We start from the raw sequence: 23,302 nt of genomic DNA on the forward strand, positions 1-23,302 counted from the left end.
ATCGTACACCGCTACAGTTTTCCCAACAGGATTATCACAGACCTATGGTCCAACTTCAATAATCACGACTTTTCGGAATATTACGAGAACAGCGGCATCGACGTCCGCTATGTCTCGGTTGCTCACCCGCGAGCCAACGGACAAGTCAAGAGTGCTAATGGCATGATACTCGACGCTCTGAAGAAACGACTACATGATGTTGGCAACACAAAAGGTGGCAGATGGCTCAAAGAGTTACCCAATGCATTGTGGGGCCTACGTACTTCAACCGTGCAAGACTACGAGGCTATCACCATATTTTCTGGTATATGGCTTGGAAGCCATACTACCCGCTGACATCATGTGGCAATCACCATCCGTTGAAAAATACGACGAAGAACTTGCAACAGAAACACGGCAAACAGATATAGATAGTCTAGAAGAAACAAGATGCGCAGCACTAGTGCAATCTGCCAAATACCTTGACGGTTTAAGGCGTTACTACGACCGCAATGTCAAGGAAAGATCTTTCAACTCGGGCGATATGGTCCTTAAGCGTATCCAAGACACGTCAGGATTGCATAAACTCAATTCACCATGGGAAGGTCCTTACATCGTATCAAAGGTTACAGGACCTGGATCTTACAGACTCCAAGACCTCTCAGGGGAACAAGTGCCAAACTCCTGGAATATAGAACATCTCTGTCGCTATTACCCATAGCAGCACCCGAGTAATCGCTCCAAGGCAATAACTCATAATGACTACTCTGGCCAACTGAGCGACTACCGACTTCAAGATATCTCAGCTTCAACAAGAGCTTTCAAGATCATTGCCCTGGTACAAAATCTCCGTATCAATATTTCCTTACTAAAACAAGGATACATCAGGTTACATACGAGTACAAGTACTCGGAATACACGAAGTAACCGCCTACTGGCGGGCTGCATTTAAGCCTCACGCTTTTACTATATCACAAGGCCACTCAGGTCTGCCGACCACAAGGGGAAGGGCCAACACGCAAGGAAGCTGCGCAAAACGCAGCCATACCCAGGTACCCTACCCAAGGGAACACCAGGAACTCCAGCATTGCCACTGCCTTGACAACGACAACGATGAAACCGGCACGACGCGCCTAGAGGGAACCAAGGCTGCTCTTTTGCTAGCCTTGCGGAGCCAATCTACTCTACGGCCGCACGTCCACCCCTCTCAGAGCGGGATAAAGACCGCGGCACTCATCACCCATCACTCGCGAGTTCCAGCGCGTACTCCACTGGATCACGAGCTGCAAGATGAGGCATGCGACAAAGCCTCCTACGAGGATTCTTCTAGCATCGCGGCTATCCCTACGAGCGCAGGAGTCTATGGAGGGAAGGTGTCCTCAATCTACAAAGAATCTTCTAGCACCGATGCACTCTTTGATGGCTCTCTACACTCAAACAGAAGCAACCGAAGGCAATCCATCGCTACTCAGGAACTTGGTTTGGTCCGCTCTCTAGATAGCTCCATTTATAGCCGAAAACCGCAACTACCACCTGCCCAAGAGTTACTATGCGCCCGTGATCAATGATTCTGACAACTCCTGCCTCTGCCCACGTGATGGTACTCGCACCATAAAGGACAAAAGAGTACAGTACACCCGTGCATCCACAACGGACAAAGGAGTACAGTACACCCGTGTCCCTCAAAAGACGAAGTACTCGACAAGCATTACGACTACTCGATACTTGGAACTACTAAAAGCCAATCGTGGCCTACGCTCACCAATATCTCGGGGGTTTGGTCTACTCCGATCATGTGCTCAAGGGCTAGGTGCACCCGACCCCAGGACTCAGGGTTGGGCGAAGCGGGGTTTCCCCTTGAGGTCGGGCGAAGCGGAGTTCCCACCCTCAAAGGGGTCAGGCTGAGCCGACCCCACGACTCAGGGTCGGACGAGACGGAGCTCCTCCCCTAGAGGGTCAGGCCCAACCGACTCCAGCACTTTGGGTCGGACAAGATGGAGTAAAACTACTCTTCGCAAGACAACAAACAACAAATATAAAGGCTTGATATTCATTTATCAAAAGTATCGTTCAAAGTACTCAACACAAATACAAGAGTACATACAAAGCTCAAAGCTCTTCTAAGGAGACAAACTCCGACATCTTCGACGCAATAGGCTCCGCCTCCTCGAGGTACTGCGCATATGCTTCTTCTGTGCAGTTGCGAGCCATGCCATCACCAGCTGCCGCCAAGTCTGCCCTCGGGAAGTAGGACTTCACAACTGCAAGGACCTGTTTGCAAACAGTCTTGCAAAGTCCCGCCACTTTACTCGGGGTAGCCCTTAGTCGCTCGACTAACGATTGCGGCCCTGCGCTTTCCTCCACGGGGGCTATGGCGTTCACCAAGTCTTCAGCCGCTCCAGACAGCTCTTGGAGTTCGCCCCGAAGTCTTCCCATGGTCTGGGCATGATCTCTGCATGCCACCATGGCCATGGCAAGCATCACGCCATTTTGTATCTTTCGGTCCCGTTGATGCTCACAAGCAGCCTGTGCTTCCGTCAGCGCAGCCCGAAGATGTTCGGCTTCATCTGCCACTCGGTCATGAGCGTTTCTCCAGTCGATAACTTGGCTCCTTGCAGCCGCCTCTTGCTTCTTGAGCTCTACAAGACAAAGAACTCAAACCACAACCAACTACAGTTGGACACACCCAGAGTAGGCGAAATGCTTACCTTGATACTTCTTGTTCAAGGACTTGTAGCAGCTCTCCAGTTTTTCCTGCAGAACCGCGTGATCCACGCGTTCCACGGCAAAGGACTTCGCCTCGACTTCATGAACCCGCAAAGCTTCTATTAGTCGGGCACATTCCTGCTCCAGTTAATGACTTCGTTCCTGAAAAAAAAATCCGAGTATGGTGTGGTGAGTTTCAAGCCTCACAACTACTCGGGTCATGCAACAAACTCAACAAGAAAATCTACATGAAAGTCCCGGAAAACATCGATGGCCCTCTGAAACTCCAAGTCAGAGGGCAGGCTAAGTACTGGTCTTTGGGTACTCTCCACAAGATGAGGAATCATACCCAGAGTAGCACCTACAACATTTATCATGTCAACTACCGGCTATGACTACAATAAAAAGACTACAGAGACATACCTGGAGCAGTCGCTTGTTTGGCTTTTTCAACTACGGCCAGCGATCCGCCAGAAGATGATGATAGGGCAGCACTTCCCGAGCCCGATGCAGCTGCGGGAACCTCCACCGAACGAATTACGTCTTGAAGCATCGACATAGTAGCTCCAAGATGACCGGCATCAACCTCGGGTACCTCTTCAACAGTCAAGTCCTCCAAAGGAACAGATATTGTAGTCGAGGGATCCGGCACTACCCCTGTCTCTACAGGGATGGTTTCTTCTGCATCTCTGCACCAAAAAGCATCACTACATGATTTCAAGACAACCCAAAGTCATTCAAACAGACAAGAAAGCTCACTGGGTCGAACGTGGCGGCAGTCGCACACGCTTCTTCTCGGCAACAGGCGGCCGAGTACTGGGCACCGCGGGAACAGCCACCGGCACTGTCTTCTCGCCAAGGCCTACAAAACCGAAGTCAAGACTACAGCACTACTCAAACGAAGACAATCGGAAGGGACAACACTTACCACTGGCGATCACATTGGACAACAAAGTACCAGTAGCAAGTACTGGCGACACCTCCTTTGCTGCACCCGCTACTCCAGCAGGCAACCCCAGGACTGCCTGGTCAGCAATGGGCGGCATGGCAGCCGATGGAGTTGGCGCGGATAACTCGGGGGCTACCCCAGTTTCTGTTGATGGCACCCTCTCCAGCACCATGTCAACAAACACATCACCAACTTCTGGGTCGGTCACGGCCATTTCTTCAGAAACAGCTTCATCTCCACCAAGCGCCATATCTACAGCCTTTACGAACAAAGACAAAATTCATCGCATCACTAACAAGTTCAAATCCATCAGTAACAGACAAGTTCACGACTACATACCTTGGTACCCCGAGACTTCTCAGGGGTCGAAGCAAACTTAGCCGCAGACATCTTGTGGACTACCCTGCGCCTCTTAACAGGAGGATAGGACTCGTCCTCCGACTCCTCAACAACAGCTCCCGACTCTTCTTCCGACTGCGCCAAGTAGCCGGCAAGAACTCGAGACTACAAACACATAAGTCGGTATCAGCGGCAAATATCACATAAGTCAAAAGAGAACAAGTCAGGTGCAAAGACATACCACTTCTGGCTCATACCAGGCGTCATACTGACGGAGGGCTGCAGGGATTACTGGTACTCCCTGATAGTTCCTGAAAAACTTGGCCAGTAGCGCCTCCACGTCATCATCGGATATATCCTCATGGGACATACGCGATGGATCCTTAAGACCTACATACTCACTTCCTGAGTGAGCACGTTGTTGAAGTGGCTGGACCCTTCTCTTCAGGAAGCTGCCCGCCACGTTGATTCTAGTCAAACTGAGTGCCTTCAACTCGGTGATCTGCTGCATCAAGTGATCGAGCTCAGGGGTGTCCTCGGGTTCGCTCACCCAGTTCTCCGCGTGCTTGGGCGCATGACCAGTCACCACAGGCAAGCGAGGTTCATGGTTCCCGATGTAGAACCACCTTTTTTTCCACTCCCCATGGGAGTCGGTCAGATTGTACTCAATATATGCGCCGAGTTCCTGAGTTGGAACCCGGCGCCTCCAAAGACTTCTGTTCGATGGGCACTCGGCTGAGGCTTACAACGGAACAGCTTCCTAAACAACTCAAGGCTTGGAGGAACTCCCAGATAAACTTCACAAAGGTGTACGAAAATAGACATGTGCAGTACACCATTGGGATTCAAGTGGACGAGCTGAAGTTTGTAGTACTCGAGAATACCTCTAAAGAAGTTGGAGATGGGCACCGCCAACCCCCTTTCCACAAAATGCGCGAGCATCACTGTCTCGCCTGGATGTTCTTCAAATTGCCACGCATTTGGAAATGCGGGGCGCCACTCAAGAATCTCCTTCGGCTGAAGGAGCTTCGCATCGACTAGCGCTTGAACCGCTTCCTCCTTCATCACCGAATATTTCCAGGTTGCCCCGGGCGGCGGCAACGCAGTTTGGTTCGTCGGCCCCACTTTCGGCGCCGGCAGCACCAACTCCTTCCCCTTCTTGGTTTTCACCTTGCCCGTCGCCGGAGCCTTGCCCTGGATCTTCTCGAGTTTCTTGCCCATCTTCTTCGTGCGCATTCGCTGATGCCAACCTCAGAAGGAACTCACACTCGGATCTTCCTCAAAAAGTGGCAACAGCGGCGGCGGCGGCATTGGCGGCAGCTAAACGCAGAGCGGAGGCACAGAGGAGGAAGAAAATGAGATTTGATTACTGTTGGGGGGAAATATTAACGATCCCCTAAGACACCACTTAAGGAAGCAGACACGGAGGCCTGGGCCCACCTAGACGTGATCAAGGCTCCGCCTCGCCCGACCAAGACGCCAGGATCGGGAACGTCCGACCCCCCTCCACAAAGTTTCCGCCTCGCCCGACTGCGGCCCCGGGGTCGGGGGCGCCCGACCCCTCGTCACGAAGTTCCGCCTCGTCCGACCCCAAGAGAAGGGGTCGGGCGCGCTGAGGCCCTCGGGGCAGGCATCCCCCTCGGATACGGTCCAGATGGACGAGACAGACAAAATCCTGTGGGTCCCCCCGTCGGCCTCGCCATAAATGCGCCGCAGGTCTGGCGGAGGGAAGGGATGACCGCGCTCCTCACGCAACCTGTCACAAGTACCCGTGCACGACCACACTGTACAGGCTACAGTGCCGGCGGCTGACTCCCATTCGCCGCAGGGTACTCATGGCCTGCGCCGGCTGGAGCGAAGGAGAGACCGGCCTGTCCTCGGGCCCCGCGCGCCCTCGGGCCCCGCACAGCAAGGATATGACGCCCTCTCTCTAGGAGCCACCATTTGAACGACAGCATCCACCGTCCTCCCCAACAGACACCAAGATAATAACGGAACGCCCTCATCATGACCCGACGCCTACGGGTATCGAAGGAGCTATCTGTAGGGAGCAACAACAGTTGGCACACGGCGGCCTCCCCTTCCGGCATGCACGCCGGCGTTCGCTAGGGGCCGGTAGAGGCGTCGGGCGCCTAGGAACTTGCTCCTCCTCCCTGCTGTGTTTTTTACCATTCTACGCTTTACTCTTTACAGTCCTCTTCACCCGATCCCAACTGTAACTTCGGCCACCCCCCTTGTGATATAAAAGGAGGAACCCGGGGCCGGAGGGGGGATCGGCTGCTTCTCCCACAAGCCACAGCACACAACGACTCTCCCGGAGAGCACAAGCACAAAAGAGACTTGGGACCAGTCCCTCTCTCGTCGATCTGTAACCCCCTACTACAGAACCCCGCGTGGGCAATACAAGCATCCTCGATACTGGACGTAGGGCTTCCCTTGCCTGAACCAGTCTAAACCCGTGTCTCCCACGCAACCACCTGAGGCTTTACGCGCATAAAAGAAATTTACTAGTCTAAGTCTTGATCGGCCGATCTCGACAACGACAGTTGGCCCGCTAGGTAGGGGACCTTTGCGCGTACACCTCCAGCCTCAGATGGCCAATTACGATAGCAGCTTTGCTCCGGGCTCCCTGATCCGTTTCGGGAGCCTGGACTTCCTCGCCACCGGGGAAGGGATCGAGCTGATCCCTGTCCTCGTCTTTCCCGCTCGTCCTGCTGCCCTCGGCCCCGCCGCCAGGACAGCGGCGACCGGCCGGTCGCATACCGGAAGGACCTCACCAGGGGGACAGCCCTTCGGGCTACGCAACGCCACGGGGGCTTACGGATGCCTCCTAGCGCGGTCCTTGACCACGTCGCCCGCGAGCAACAAGCTCGTAGGCGCGGCAAGGACAATCTCTGATGCTGGCTCCAGCAGCGGGAGTCCCCACCCCTCACGCGAGTGCCTTGTGGTCGACGCGCACTCCGAGGGGTCCAACGACGATGGTGCCGAGGGGAGACAATGGGCTCCCCCCTCGCGCGCCGCGGCTACAACTGGAGCCTTACCAAGGGCCTCGGAGTGCTCTCGGCAACCAGAAGCGCGCGTGGGCGCCCGCCAAGAAGTAGAGCACCCCTACCACGAGGGGGGGCACGACAACGGGCGCGCGACGTCCAGCAACGCATCTGCGCGGACGGAGAGCGTCCGCCGCTCTTTGCCCGCGCTAGCCAAAACGTCGCAGCCGCGGCGGTGTTGCTCCGACAGCTCCCCGAACCAGCGACGCCCGAGGAGCGACGGGCACGCCAAGAGATGCGCAACCTGCTCGAGTGCGCTGCCGTCCAGCAGGCGGAAAGTTCGGCGTCCCGGCGATGCGGGCAGAACGCCAGCCGGGCGACGCCTAACGCGCCCCCAAAATGGCGGGGGGAATCTGTCCATCAACCCCCTCCGGGGGCGAATCAGGCCACGTCCGCCCGACGGACCCCGCCACCCGCGGGAGGCGAGGCTCGATCCGTTCACCAGCGCGTCGGTCTCGTCCGCGACGCCCGCGACACCCTGAACGCGCGAAGACGCTCCCGCGCGGACAGGGAGGACGGGGCAGATCGAGGCTACCACGTCCACCGACAGCGGGGAAGACCGCAGCCCGAGCCCAGGAACGGCTGGGCCTCGGGCCTTCTCTGCGCGCATCCTAAGTGCGCCCTTCCCGCCGCGCTTCAGGCAACCCACGAGTGTAGCCAAATACTCAGGGGAGACAAATCCTGGAGTGTGGCTCAGCGATTACCGGCTTGCATGTCAAGCCGGCGGGGCGGATGATGACCTGTTTATCATCCGCAACCTACCCTTTTCCTGGCAGACTCCACGCGAGCTTGGCTAGAACATATCCCTTCGGGACGCGTTCGCAACTGGAATGACCTGAAAGAAGTTTTCATAGGAAACTTCCAAGGGACGTACACGCGCCCCGGCAACTCCTGGGATCTCCGGAGCTGTCGTCAGGGGGCGGACGAGTCCCTCGGGGATTACATCTGGCGCTTCTCCAGAAAGCGCACCGAGCTCTCCAACGTCGCGGACGCCGACGTCATAGGAGCCTTCCTAGCAAGGACCTCTTGCCGGCCCCTCGTCCACGAGCTGGGGCGCCGAGGCCCGCGAACCACGGAAGAGCTCCTCAATATCGCCACTAGCTACGCCTCTGGCGAAGAGGCTATCGAAGCGATCTTCGATCGTTCCAAAGGCAAGGCGAAACGAGAGGAGGACACCGACGAGGGCACTTCCAACCGCCAGCAGAAGAAGAAGGGCAAGCAGCGGCGCGAGGCCCCCCTCGTGGCCGCGGTCGAGCGCAAGCGGGGGCAGCCGCCCCCCGAAGGCGCTCCCGGCTTCTTCGACAAGTTGCTCGAGGGACCGTGCCCGAACCACGAGTTTCCCGTCAAGCACGCCTACAAAGACTATAACCTCATGAAGAGGTACTTCGTGGGCAATCCGGTGAAAGGCGACCGGAAGCGGAAGCCCGATGAGGAAAAGAAGGGCGACGAAGAGAAAGAAGACGGCTTCCCTAAAGTCGACGGCTGCTTCATGATCTTCGGCGGCTCCACAGCGTACGACACCAAGCGCCAGCAAAAGCTGGAGCGCCGGGAGGTCTACGCGGTCGAGCCTGCGACTCCGGCCTTCCTCGATTGGTCCGGGCCGGCCATCACCTTCGATAGGTCCGACCACCCTGGACGCGTCCGACATCCGAGGCGTTACCCTCTCGTCGTCGACCCCATCGTCGGCACGACGCGCCTCACCAAGGTACTCATGGATGGGGGCAGCAGCCTCAACCTCCTCTACGCCGAGACTCTCGACGCTATGGGGATCGATCGCTCCCGCCTCCGTCCCAGCAAGGCACCCTTCCATGGCGTCGTGCCAGGGAAGCAGGCGACGCCTCTCGGGCAAATCGACCTGCCCGTTACGTTTGGGACCCCTTCCAACTATAGGAAGGAGGTCCTCACCTTCGAGGTGGTAGGGTTTCGCGGAACCTACCATGCCATCTTAGGACGGCCGTGCTACGCGAAGTTCATGGCAATCCCCAACTACACCTACCTCAAGCTCAAGCTACCAGGGCCCAACGGGGCCATCACCGTCGGCACGACCTTCCAGAAGGCATATGAGTGCGACGTAGAGTGTTGCGAGTACGTCGCGGCCATCACCATCACGAGCGGCATGGCGGTCCAGCTTGCGGAGGTGATCGAAGACCAGCCCGATGCCAAGCAGTCCAATACCTCCTTTGAGCCCACCGAAGGTATCAAGGAAGTCCCTCTCGATCCCGGCTGTTCCAATGGTGGGGTTGTGCGGATCAGCGCGGCTCTATCCCCCAAATAGGAAAGCGCGCTCGTCGACTTCCTCCGCGCGAACAGCGACGTCTTCGCGTGGAAGCCCTCGGACATGCCTGGCATCCTGAGAGAAGTCACCGAGCATTCCTTGAACATCAGGGCCGGTTCGAAGCCAGTAAAGCAAGGCTTGCGCCGTTTCGACGAGGAAAGGCGCAGGGCCATTGGTGAAGAGCTCCAGAAGCTCCTGGCGGCCGGGTTCATCAAGGAAGTGCGCCACCCTGAGTGGCTGGCCAATCCTGTCCTTGTACCAAAAAAGAACGGGAAATGGAGGATGTGTGTCGATTATACCGGTCTCAACAAAGCGTGTCCAAAGGACCCATTTCCTTTGCCACGCATAGATCAAATAGTCGACTCAACCGCCGGATGCGAGACCCTCAGCTTCCTCGACGCATATTCCGGCTACCACTAGATCGCGATGAAAGAGGCCGACCAGCTCGCTACCTCCTTCATCACCCCCTTTGGTCCCTACTGCTACGTTAAGATGCCGTTCGGCCTCAAAAACGCGGGGGCTACCTTCCAGCGATGCATGCTGAAGTGCTTCGGAGATCTCATCGGGCGGACCGTTGAGGCCTACGTTGACGACATCGTGGTTAAATCCAGGAAGGGTGACCAGCTCGTTCCCGACCTAGAGCTAGCCTTCGAAAGGCTAAGGGATAAGCGTATTAAGCTCAATCCCGAGAAATGTGCGTTCGGTGTCCCAAGGGGCATGCTGTTAGGCTTCGTCGTCTCTGTGCGCGGCATCGAGGCAAACCCAGAGAAGATAGCGGCCATCAGCGATATAGGGCCAATCCGGAACATAAAGGGGGTGCAGCGCATCATGGGATGCTTAGCGGCTCTAAGCCACTTCATCTCGCGCCTCGGCGAGCGAGGTCTTCCTCTCTATCGGCTCCTGAAGAAGTCTAACCGCTTCGAATGGACCAGCGAGGCCCAGGAGGCACTTGACCGACTCAAGGACCTCCTAACGAAGGCCTCAATTCTGGTCCCGCCCGCCAACGGCGAGTCCCTCCTGCTCTACGTCGCGGCGACCACCCAGGTGGTTAGCGCGGCCCTGGTGGTGGAGCGGGAAGAGGAGGGGCACGCTCTTAAGGTGCAGCGCCCGGTGTACTTCATCAGCGAAGTCTTGTCCGAGTCCAAGACACGATATCCACAGATCCAGAAGCTCGCCTACGCCATCCTCATCACGAAGAGGAAGCTGCGTCACTACTTCACCTCCCACCCGGTAACGGTCGTTTCATCATTCCCGCTTGGTGAAGTAATCCGGAACCCAAATGCTACAGGGAGGATCGCAAAGTGGGCGCTTGAGCTTATGGACCAGGGTATCACCTACGTCCCCCGCACCGCCATCAAGTCCCAGGCACTTGCCGACTTCGTGGCCGAATGGACGGAGGTGCAGGCACCGTCGGCGCCAGAGGAGCAGGAGTACTGGACGATGTACTTCAACGGGTCACTGATGAGGGCCCGCGCCGGAGCAGGCCTCGTCTTCGTCTCTCCATTGGGCGTGCGCATCAGGTACATGATCCGCCTCCATTTCCCTGCATCCAATAATGTCGCTGAGTATGAAGCCCTACTCAACGGGCTCCGATCGCCATCGAGCTGGGTATCCGTCGGCTAGACGTCCGGGGCGATTCCCAGTTGGTGGGTATCCGTCGGCTAGACGTCCGGGGCGATTCCCAGTTGGTCGTCGAACAAGTCATGAAGGAGTGGAGCTGCCACGACCCCAAAATGGCAGCCTACTGCAACGAGGTCCGTAAGCTCGAGGACAAGTTCGACGGGTTGGAGCTCAACCACGTCGCAAGGCGCTTCAACGAAGCCGCTGACGAGCTGGCGAAGGCGGCGTCCGGCCGGATGCCCGTCCCCGACGGCGTTTTCATTAGCGACCAGTCGAAGCCTTCAATCCGTTATCTGGACCCGGCAGGGGTCGGCGAAGCCCCCCCAGCCCTGGGATCGGGACCCGAGCCAGGGGAGGTCGGCGACTCGCCACCTGTCCCGGACCCAAGCATCGGTCCCGGGGGAATCAACGCCACTTTACCCGAATCGGCCCTGGAAGCCGACCTATCCGACCCCGTGGTCATGGAAATCACAACAGTGGCGGGGGCCGACCCCCCAATCGACTGGAGAGCCCCGTACCTCGACTACCTTGTCCGCGGCACGCTCCCGGCGGACAAAACAGAGGCTCGCAGGATCGCGCGCCGTGCAAAATCCTTCACCATCATCGACCAGGAGCTCTACAAGAGAAGTCACACTGGGATCCTCCAGCGCTGCATCCCGGTCGAGCAGGGAAAGGCGCTGATCCAGGATATCCACGCCGGGGCTTGTGGTCACCACGCCGCGCCAAGGACACTCGTTGGCAACGCCTTCCGACAAGGTTTTTACTGGCCAACCGCGGTCGCGGATGCTACCCAGGTAGTCCGCACCTGTGAAGGATGCCAGTTCTTTGCCCACCAAACTCACCTGCCCGCGCAGGCGTTGCAAACCATCCCCATCACGTGGCCGTTTGCGGTCTGGGGGCTGGACCTCGTCGGACCCTTCAAAAAGGCGCCCGGGGGCTTCACCCATCTGCTCGTCACTGTCGACAAGTTCTCCAAATGGATCGAAGCAAGACCAGTGGCGCAAATCAGGTCCGAGCAGGCGGTACAGTTCTTCACCGACATCATCCACCGCTTCGGGATCCCAAATTCCATCATCACCGACAACGGCACGCAGTTCACCGGGAAGAGATTTCTCCAGTTCTGCGACGACCACCACATTCGAGTGGATTGGGAGGCAGTGGCGCACCCCCGCACGAACGGGCAAGTCGAGCGAGCCAACGGCATGATACTCCAGGGTCTCAAGCCACGGATCTTCGACCGCCTTAAAAAGTTCGGCGGACGGTGGGTTGCGGAGCTTCCAGCATTCCTCTGGAGCTTGAGGACGACCCCCAGCCAGGCAACGGGTTTCACCCTGTTCTTCATGATCTACGGGTCAGAGGCCATTTTGCCCACCGACCTAGAGTACGGGTCGCCGAGGGTCAAGGCATACGACGAACAGGGAAACCAGGCATCACTCGAGGACGCACAAGATCAACTCGACGAGGCGCGAGACGTAGCCCTACTACACTCGGCTAAATACCAGCAGGCCCTACGGCGTTACCACAGCCGCAGGATACAAGGCCGCGCCTTCAACATCGGTGATTTAGTGCTCCGCCTCGTCCAGGACAACAGGGGTCGGCACAAGTTGACTCCCCTATGGGAAGGCCCGTTCATTGTCGTACAAGTACTACGACCAGGCACCTACAAGCTGGCAACTCCCGACGGGCAAATCTTCAGCAACGCCTGGAACATAGAACAGCTAAGGCGCTTTTACCCATAGCTTTTATTTCTAAGTTCTGCATAAACTTGCCGTCATTTCCGTTTTTTCCGTTCAAACTCAGGGGCATCCGACCCTGGCCTCGTTCCAGGGCCGCATACCCCCCGGGGGCTACCAGTTTTGTTCTTCTGCGAAAAAAGAAACCCCGAGCCACCTCGGTTCAGGCCTTTTCCTTTAAAGCTCAGGGGTATCCGACCCTGGCCTTGCTCCAGGACCGCATACCCCTCGGGGGCTATCAGGGGTCCCAACCCCAGCCGCTTGGCGCCACCTAAAAGAAACGGTTTTTTCTTTTTCAAACCGAACACTCCCTTTCTAGACCTTTGGACGCAAAAAAGAGAAGGATGCGTGAACGGTGCTCAGGCAAGACTTGATCGGACCGCGAAAAAACCTACGCCCCAGCGGCTACAGCACCTTCGCTCATCAAAACTTACTGACGCACCCGGCAACGCATTCTAAGCTTTCGAGCCCAAAGGAACAACAAAGGGAATCGGGTTCTCTCATGCAACAAAAGTCATAGAACAGGCCCGTATGGCCAACGCGAAACGAGTTCAAGACTAACATAATTACAAACTTTTTGGGGCGCCAGCCCGGTACAGCTAACTTGACGAGGGGTCGGTAGGAGGGGCGGCCTCATCCTCCAGGAGCTTCGCGAGGGCCTCCGCCGGCGCAGTCACCGTGGCATCGATCTCGTCCAGCTCAGCTTCGGTGTAGCCCGCGGCGTACCCTTCACTCATCCCGGCAAAGTTGATGCCAGAATAGTGAGAGCCGAAGACCCCGAAGGCTCGCCACACGCCAAGGTGAAGCGCGTCCACGGCAATCTCGCGACGCCGACGGCGCACCCCGAGGACACGAGCCGGCAGAGAGCTCGACCCCTCCTCCGGAGCTACGCCAAAGTCATCGCAGACGACACGAACCGCATCTCGCAGGGCGCTGTGCTCGCCGCGCTCCTCGTCGAGCAGACCCCGCAACTTGGCGATTTCACCTGCAGAAACCATCCAGAAAATCCCACCAAGTCAAAGAATAGAACACAAACGACACGGGAACGCGGGAACGGAAAAAACCTCACCGTCGGCCTGGGTCTTCAACTCACGCTCCCGGTCGGCCCCTCGGGAAATGGCGGACTGAAGCCCCTGCACTTGCGAGCGAAGTTGACCGGTCTCCGTGCGGAGGGCTTCATGCTCCCCCCTCAGCTGCGCAAGCTCCTCGGCGTCGTGGCGGGCCCTCTCAGTAGTAGCTTGAAGCCCCTCGGCATCGCGGCGGGCCCTTTCGGCGACGGCCTGGAACTCCTCGAGGTCGAGGTGGGCCTTCTCGGTGACGGCTTGGAGCCTGGCCTCCGCACGCCGCGCCTCCTCCAACGCCGCCCGCTCACGTCCTTGCAGGTCGCGAATGACCCCCTGGGCGGCGCTGATTTGCAGGGACAGGTCCCTGGTGCGCTCCCTTTCGGTATTGAAGCGATCCCAGAGACCCTGCTGCCGCCGGAGGAAATCAGATTTCCCCCGACTGCCCTCTTGGAGAGCCTGCAAAGCAACACGCCGTTAAGGCAAAAAGCAAAAGGGAGGTACTCATCACCAACAGTAGGAGCAACATACCTGGCTACCAGGGAGGACGGTGTTGCCCAGAACTCCCAGCGCTGAAGACAGAGCCGCCTGGACCTGGGCGATGCCGTCCTGCACCGCCTACCACTTGTGCCACTCGGCGGCGGCATCCAGCGCGAAGAGATGCCTCGGCGGGTCATCGCGGGATGACCAGCGGAGGATGGACCCTCTCCACGCCCTCGAGACGGAGGAGGCCGAGGCCGAGGCAGGGGCCGACCCTGACGCTGCCGCCGAGGTCGGCACCATGGCACTAGAAGCCGCCGGGTCTACCGACGGCCCCGGCACCTGCACGCTCGTCGCCGCCAAGGCCGTAAGCGGTATCCCGGTGGGCACCTCCGCCTCAGCCGCCGGAGCCACTCCCACGGGGGTGATCGGGGCGGAGGTCCCTGCCTCCGTCACCACTGCCTCCGCCGCTGCCGCGCCCCCGGGAGCAGGCGCTCCCTCCGCCTCTGATCCCGCCACGGCTGCGGGGACATCCGCCCTACCTCCCGCCGCCGCCGTCTCCTCTGCCTCGTCGGCGTCGAGGTCGATCACCTCCCCGGCCTGAGAGCCCGGGAGGATCGCGCCCTGAGCTAAAGGGGCGACCGGAGGAACCGAAGGCGGAGTAGAGTCCGCTCCCCCTCCCGCGGCTGACGCCGCCGTCGCTCCGCCAGCCGCCTCCACAGGGGCCACCTCCGCGGGGGGATCCGCGACCGCACCAGGAACCCCGCCGCTCGCCGCGGGCGGGGCCGCGGCCCGCCCCCCAGAGGAGGTCGACAACCGCAGCGCCTTCTTGGGCGCCAACTACAGGGTGAGGCCGCGGGGAGTAGTGCTGCACATCAACGGCCAGGCGTCAGCAGAAACGAACAAAAAAAGAAGAGAGGAACGACACGCAGGGAAGGCCAACATACGTCCTCGAAGCACAAGGGCGGCGCGCGCGCTTTGACTCGGAGCCAGATGCCGACCCCGGGGCATCCGGCAACGGCCGCTTGTCGCCGCTTCGCTGCCCTCCGGCAGCGGGCACGGCAGTGGAGGCAGGCTCCACGGACCCCCGAGGAGCGCCCTGAACGGACTCCTGGGGAGCGCCCCGCGCCAGACCCGAAGCTGCGGCGGGGGCAGGCTCCGAAGACCCCCGAGGGGCGCTCCGTGTCAACACCAGGGGGGCACCCCTTGCCGACCCCGGGGGAGCGTCCCGCGCCCGCTCCTGGGGGACGCCCTGTGCCGACCCCTGGGAGGCGTCCCGCACCTGCTCCTGGGGGACGTCCTGCGCCGAACCCTGGGGGGCGGCCCGCGCCAGCTCTTGGGGCACGCGCTGTGCTGGCCCCTGAGGCACAGCCCTAGGGACTGGAGGAGCCGAAGCCCGGGTGGACGCCTCCCCCGCTTCACCTCCCGCGGCCGTCTGTGAGGGCGCCTCACGAATCACCAAGGCCCCCAAACGGGGGGGAACCAGCTCCTCCTCCCCCTCTTCATCATCTTCCTCATCTTCATCCTCTTCATCGTAGTCGTCGTTGTCGTCAGACACGACCGCCCCCCTCCGCCGCCGCTGGAACTCCATGGCGGCCTTCTTCCACTTCCTCGCCGTCTCCTTGTCCTTTCGGCGCTTCTGCGCCTCGGCTTGGAGACGATTACGAGCTCTCCGCTCGGCATCTTCCGGCACCGGCGGAAGGGAGACCACGACCCGGGTTAGCGAGCCCTGCAAACGCAAAACAGCTCCGCGTTAGAGCGACAAGTAGCAGCACACAAACGAAGGAAGACGATGCCCCAACTCCTTACCAAGTCTATGAAGCCTGCCTCCGGGCGCATCGGCGGGTGCCCGGGAATCGGGTACTCGACGTCCTTGTCCTCCAGTGCCTCCCAAAGCCGTTGCCAGATCTCGGAGGCGGCAAGCGCGCCCGTCACCAGGGCGGTGCCCTCGGTCGGCGCGTCAGGGGTCATGGCGCCAAGCGGTCGGGTCCGGAGCATCAGCGGCGCCACCCGTCATGCGTGGTACGCTCCAATGACCCCGGCGCCGGTGAGCCCATTCCTCTTCAGCTGCTCGATGGCCTGCAGCAGGTCGGAGAACCGCTTCTTCTCCTTCTCCACCGGCCCGTACGCCCATACCTCCGGCGCCGCATCGATGGTGCGGCCGGTGAAAGCCGGCAGGGGGGAATCCGGGTAGCTCTTCACGTAGAACCACTGGTTGTGTCACCCCTTGTGGGACACCGAGGTCTTCACCGTCATATACTCCTTGGAGCGAGTATGATGAAGATGGATCCCGGCGCACCCGATCGGCACCGGAGGCGACCGCTGCTGGCTCCCGGCTTTCCCCGACTTCTGGTACAAACTCACTGTGAAAAAGTATTTCCACAGCGAGAAGTGGGGCTCGATGCCCAGGAATCCCTCGCACAGCACGACGAACGCCGCAATATGCTGGATCCCGTTGGGGTTGAGGTGCTGGAGCTCGAGCCCATAGTGGTGGAGGAGCCCGCGGAAGAAGCGGCTCGGGGGAGAAGCGAACCCCCGCTCATGGAAGTGAGCGAAGGAGACGACGTAGCCGGGGGGAGGCGACGGAACTTGCTCCGTCCCCGGCAGCTCCCACTCGCCCGCCGCCGTCCTCTCGCAGAGGAGACCCTTTCGCACCAGGCCCTCGGCGCGCGAGGAGGTGAAATGAGAAAACCCCAGGAACCCATCGCCGGAGGAGGGAGGAGATCGACGGAGGCGAGAAGAAGAGCGCGCGGCTTGGAGCGGAGGAAACGAGGCGAGCGCGGATGAACTGAGCGTGAGGCTGGAAGGCAAGAAGGCTCGAATGCGGAAGGAAGGCGAAACCGGCGCGGCGAGCTCCTGCTTTTATAGGAAAAGTAACGGGGAAGCCAAATCGATGCCCCGGCCGCCATAAATGCAGCGCCAGGTACGCCCCTTCCACGCTCATTTCCTTTTCGAAAACTGCACGCACGATCGGCCGCGAAAACATCCTATCCTCCTCGATTCGCGGGACGGCGCTCCCCATAACTCCACTTCCCGGGTAGCGCGCCCACGACGCCCCCCACGTTCGGCCCAGGCGCAACGACCGCTCCGCTCCGGCCCAAGGCCCACATGTTGGAGGTATGCCCTAGAGGCAATCATAGAGATGATGATATTCCATTTGTATCCATGATTTGTATGTTGTGTTCATTGAATATCCATTGAAGGCTACTTGAATTGATTTGCAATTATGTGAATTGTATGTGAAACTCTTTACTTGTATGGTTGTTCTAAAGTTGTCCCTAGTCGGAGTTCATGTGAGGACACACATGAATATTAGACTAGCACATGTATTAGTTGATGACTATGTTTCACAAGTCATGGACATGGAGATGTTGAACTAATAATGTGGACACATGTGGAGACATGTGCTAGGACTGACCCAACACGAGAAGTAGTTCTCTCTTTAAACAACATATATGCTTTGTCCTTAGACCTGAGACTGTCGCATGTATTCTAGATGTGGATCGACCTACTTAGGGGCTATCAAACGCTACGCCGTAACAGGGTAGTTATAAAGGTAGCTTTCGGGTTTGTCAAGAAGCATGCTATGAGACATGGTCAGTCAAGATGGGATTTGCCCCTCTCTGATTGAGAGTGATATCTCTGGGCCCCTCGAGTGATCGGATCCGAAAATGCATGGCCATGCTACGTACGGTTAAGAGTTAACCTACAAAGGGATTCCGAATCACAGGATCGAGAAAGAGCGGTCGGCTTGAAGCTAGACCAAATATCGTGAGGCAAAGGGAATAGCATGTATATTATGTTATGATGGTTCGTATGATATGATCTTCGTGTGCGTATAGGAGTTGGCACGTCTTGCTAGAGGCCGCTACCGACTATTGGGCCGAGTAGGAGTACTCGGGCCATGTCTATACGTATCCGAACCCATAGGGTCACACACTTAAGGGGCTGGAAGCCCAATTCGGATCTGATCCGAGTTGGATTAGGTTTAGGAGTACTAATGGGCCTCGGATCCATAGGCCCATCAGGAACCTCTATAAATAGAGGGGTGGGGGCGCCCTAGGGTTTACACCTTTTGGTGAAACACACCTGCCGCGCCTCCCACGCCCTCGCCTGTTGCAACTCGTGGATCTAGCAGTCCGGCTTGCGACGCTTCCTCCCTGCACGTGTGGATACCTTGGAGGTGTTGCGCCTGCAGCACTTGGACGAGCCGCCGACGAGCCACGACGAGCCGACGACGAGCCGCGGTACCGGAGGCGATCTTGCTGTGCACGTGGACGAGCTGCTGAGGAGCTGCTGGACGTGATCGACTACGTACGACTACGTGATCGTCTTCACTGCATCGTCGCATATCTACATCTTTCGCACCAGTAGTGCGTCGAGTGGTAATCCCGTGATCCTTATACGGCAGTTCTTCCTGGTTATACGCGGTAGAAATTTTGAATTGCCCTAGTGTAGCCTACCTCGTATCCCAACAGTGGTATCAGAGCCGTAGCTGCTTAGTTTTGGATTCGGGATGTGTGCATATGGAGATATGCGAGTTTTCTGTTTGATCTATGTCCTGGTTTCGTGCCTTGCTGCAATGGTAGTGTAACGACATACTCCTACCGGTCGGTTTCCGCCATCGGAGTTAAGTGATACACGTAAATCCAGTTGCAGTGAGCGAAGATCAATATGATTGGTCGAATCGAGATCCAGGGTCATACGCCAGGCGCATTAGATGTGCAATAGTAGATGGGATCTACTGCCGGGGTCGGGATTTTGCCGTATGCATATGCTTCGGTAAATCAGCCGTAACTTTTCGGTACGATCTCGGATCGGGGCGAATTTTATACGAAAATTGATCTACAGAAAAAGTTACACATGAATTTCAACCGCTTCGCCGTTTTCGGCGAAATTAGATTTCCCAAATTCGGCTTGGAAGATAGAGTTTCGGGCCTCCGAAGTTTGGAACGTTAGGACGCCTAACTCTGTTTTGCAGGATGTATGCATGTATCTTGTGATCAGTATGGCCCCCTTGTGTATGTGATGCATGTGTGTAACTCATTCGTGACCTGCGTGTCGCGCGTACGGCAACACGGCAGGAGCCATATGTGTTGTCACTTTATTGTATTTAATGGTCTGCGTACCAATCTGTGATGATCCAAGCAACTATGTAATCTTCATTACTAGGTTCTTTACTAGCTATTAGGCGTAATAGCATGCTCTAGTTCTTGGAGGACTCATCACCAGGAGGATGGCGCACATGGAACATGGAGATGGAGATCACCATGGTGAACAGGTTCTATGGAGATGGAGATCACCATATGAAAACGGGCCATACTGTGTCACAACTGTGTGAATGCTATTCTGTTTATGTTTTACTTTCTGCATGCTGTGATGTTAGAAGTAGAACGATCCCTCACAAAGTTTAAGTTAGTATGCCCTCCCAACTAAAACTTGCACCATCCCATGTCTTGTACAATTAGTGGTGGGTCTATGAAATTAGGGTGCCACTAGTTTTCCTTGACTAGACGGGTTTGTGTCGGACCCTTACACGCATAAGGGTTGGTTTGCTTAACAAGGTTATCTTAACGGTTAAGGACCTTGGGGCATAAAGGTTGGGCGCCGAGACATAGAGATGTCACCCAACAACAGGAGTCATATGTGATATGATTAGCAAAAGTTGCTTACCGATCTACCTCGTTTGCTAGCGGTGATACTAAAGCTCACTAGTAGACTTGTTAGTTGTGGATCCTGAATCACTAAGTTTCAATAGAGGGATATTGATTTTAGTGGGAGTAGATTCTGTTAAAATAGTTTAATGTAATTTGCTCTATCATGGATACGTTTATCTTAGTGTATTTTGCATTACTTTTGTTGTAGATTAAATGGCACCTAGCAACACCACCGCATCGTTTGCTTTGCGTTCGGTCCTTAAGAAGGACAAATTGAATGGAACAAACTACTCGGATTGGATCCGTAACCTGAGAATTGTTCTCAGGGCTGAGAAAAAGGAAGATGTTCTAGACACCCCACTACCACCAGTACCTGCTGATGATGCATCTGCTGCCGTTAAGGCTGCTTACAAGAAGGCATTTGATGCTAATCTTGAGGTAAGCTGCCTTATGCTTGCTTGCATGGAACCCGAGCTGCAGATGCAGTTCGAAACAAATCATGAGGCACACGATATGATCGTGGCGCTCAAGGACATGTTCCAGACACAGGCTAGGACCGAAAGGTTCAATGTGTCCAAAGCCTTTCTGGAGTGCAAGTTAGCAGAAGGCGCAGCAGTAGGACCACATGTAATCAAGATGGTTGGTTACACTCAGCGATTGGAGAAGCTGGGCTTCCCAATGGGCAAAGAGTTGGCCACTGACTTCATTCTTTCATCTCTTCCGCCTAGCTATGGGAACTTCATCTCGAACTACCATATGCATGGGACGGAGAAAGGTCTGAATGAACTGTGTGGTATGCTCAAGACAGCAGAGGTAGACATTAAGAAAAGCGCTAGTACCAGCCATGTGATGGCTGTACAGAACAAGCCTACCTTCAAGAAGAAGGGCAATTCTTGGAAGAAGAAGGGTAAGGCTGGAGTGTCCAAGCCAAACCCAGTGCCCAAGGCTAAAGCTGGACCTGCTCCAGATAAAGAGTGCTTTTATTGTCATGAACTTGGTCACTGGAAGAGAAACTGCAAGCAGTACCTAGCTTCGTTGAAGAATGGCGGAAGTAAGAGTACTTCTACCTCAGGTACGCTTGTTGTTAATGTTATAGACAACATATTTCTCGCTGATACAGTTATTAATTCTTGGGTATTTGATACCGGATCGGTTGCTCATATTTGCAATTCGATGCAGGGAATGATAAGAAGTAGAAGCGTGGAAAGAGGAGAAGTTGATTTTCGCGTGGGCAATAATGCAAGAGTTGCTGCGTTGACCGTCGGGACGATGCAACTCCACCACCCGTCAGGATTTATTATGAAGTTGAATAATTGTTATTTTGTTCCTAGTTTAAGTCGAAACATTTTATCTCCTTCATGCTTGATGAAGAATGGTTATTCATTTGCGAGTGAAAACAATGGTTGTGTGATCTCTAAGAATAATATGTTTATGGCTTTTGCACCCATTGTGAATGGATTATTTGTTTTAAATCTTGATGGTTCACCTGTCTGTAATGTAAGTGCTAAAAGGCCTCGGCCTAATGATTTGAGTCCTACCTACTTGTGGCATTGTCGTTTGGGTCATATAAGTGATAAGCGCATGAAGAAGCTCCATTCTGATGGACTTCTAACTTCGTTTGATTTTGAATCATACGAGACATGCGAGGCTTGCTTGCTAGGCAAGATGACCAAGACGCCTTTCACAGGATTTCCTGAGAGAGCAGTAGACTTGTTGGAACTCGTACATAGTGATGTATGCGGACCAATGAGCACGACGGCTAGAGGAGGATTCCAATACTTCATAACTTTCACTGATGATTTTAGTAGATATGGCTATGTCTACTTGATGAGGCACAAGTCTGAAACCTTTGAAAAGTTCAAGGAATTTCAGAATGAAGTTGAAAATCAGCGTGGCAAGAAAATTAAGGCCTTACGATCTGATCGTGGAGGCGAGTATTTGAGCCACGAGTTTAGCAATCATCTAAAGAGTTGCGGAATTGTTCCACAACTTACGCCGCCTGGAACACCTCAAAGAAACGGTGTGTCCGAGCGACGTAATCGAACTTTGTTAGACATGGTTCGATCAATGATGAGCCAGTCGGACCTATCGTTGTCATTTTGGGGATACGCTCTAGAAACAGCAGCTTTCACACTAAATAGGGTACCATCTAAATCCGTAGTTAAGACACCATATGAGATATGGACTGGAAAGGTTCCTAGTTTGTCTTTTCTAAAGATTTGGGGATGTGAAGTGTTTGTCAAGCGACTTCAGTCGGACAAGATCACACCCAAGTCGGATAAGTGCATTTTCGTGGGATATCCAAAGGAAACTTTGGGATATTATTTCTACAACCGATCAGAAGGCAAAGTGTTTGTCGCTCGGAACGGGGTTTTCTTAGAGAAAGAGTTTCTCAAAGGAGAAAAGAGTGGAAAGACAATGCATCTTGAAGAAGTTCAAGATGAGCCGATCGGGCAAGAATCAATGAGTGATGCTAACGTAGCAGAACAAGTTGAGATACCCATGGCAAGAGAAGCACCGCCACAACCACGAAGGTCGGCAAGGCTCCGCGAAATGTGGGAAATATTATTGTTGGACAATGATGAGCCTGCGACATATGCAGAAGCAATGATGGACCCAGACTCCGAAAAATGGCAGAGTGCCATGCAATCCGAAATAGAGTCCATGGGAGACAATCAAGTTTGGAACTTGGTTGACCCGCCTGATGGTGTTAAAGCCATAGAGTGCAAGTGGATCTATAAGAAGAAAAAGGACATGGATGGAAATGTTCACATCTATAAAGCACGACTTGTCGCAAAAGGTTTTCGACAAGTTCAAGGAGTTGACTACGACGAGACCTTCTCGCCCGTAGTGATGCTTAAGTCCATTCGGATTATTCTAGCTATAGCTGCATATTTCGATTATGAGATATGGCAGATGGATGTCAAGACAGCTTTCCTGAATGGAAACCTAGCTGAGGATGTGTATATGATACAGCCCGAGGGTTTTGTCGATCCGAAAAATGCTGGAAAGGTATGCAAGCTTCAGAGATCCATTTATGGATTGAAGCAAGCATCTAGGAGTTGGAACATTCGTTTTGATGAAGTGGTCAAAGGGTTTGACTTCACCAAGAACGAAGAAGAGTCTTGTGTTTACAAGAAGGTTAGTGGGAGCTCTGTAGTATTTCTAATCTTATATGTGGATGACATATTACTGATTGGAAATAACATTCCTATGCTTGAGTCCGTAAAGACTTCACTGAAAAATAGTTTTTCGATGAAGGACTTAGGGGAAGCGGCATATATCAATTTGATTGGAAAGTACAATGGCGAAAAGGATTCGCTTTTTGTTTTGAGAGCGCTCTTAGTTCAGTTTGGTAGAACGCGGGTCTCCAAACCCGATGTCGTTCTAGGCATTAGATCTATAGAGATAGATCGAGAAGGCTTATAGGTTTAAGCCAGATACTACATGGACAAA

The 23,302-nt window shown here is 55.6% G+C and overlaps 1 protein-coding gene across 1 annotated transcript in view; it reads left to right on the forward strand.

The window, feature by feature from the left end:
- Positions 1-11,028: 11,028 nt before the first annotated feature.
- The window catches only part of LOC105914730, a 22,033-nt gene continuing 9,759 nt past the window's right edge, over positions 11,029-23,302 (forward strand). The window contains exons 1-3 of the mRNA XM_012847374.1: positions 11,029-11,304; positions 11,407-11,823; positions 12,010-12,231. Coding sequence (XP_012702828.1) covers positions 11,029-11,304; positions 11,407-11,823; positions 12,010-12,231 — 915 coding nt within the window. The remainder of the gene's footprint in view (positions 11,305-11,406; positions 11,824-12,009; positions 12,232-23,302) is intronic.

Source organism: Setaria italica, chromosome VII (assembly GCF_000263155.2).
Source record: "Setaria italica strain Yugu1 chromosome VII, Setaria_italica_v2.0, whole genome shotgun sequence".
NCBI classification, from domain to species: Eukaryota; Viridiplantae; Streptophyta; class Magnoliopsida; order Poales; family Poaceae; genus Setaria; species Setaria italica.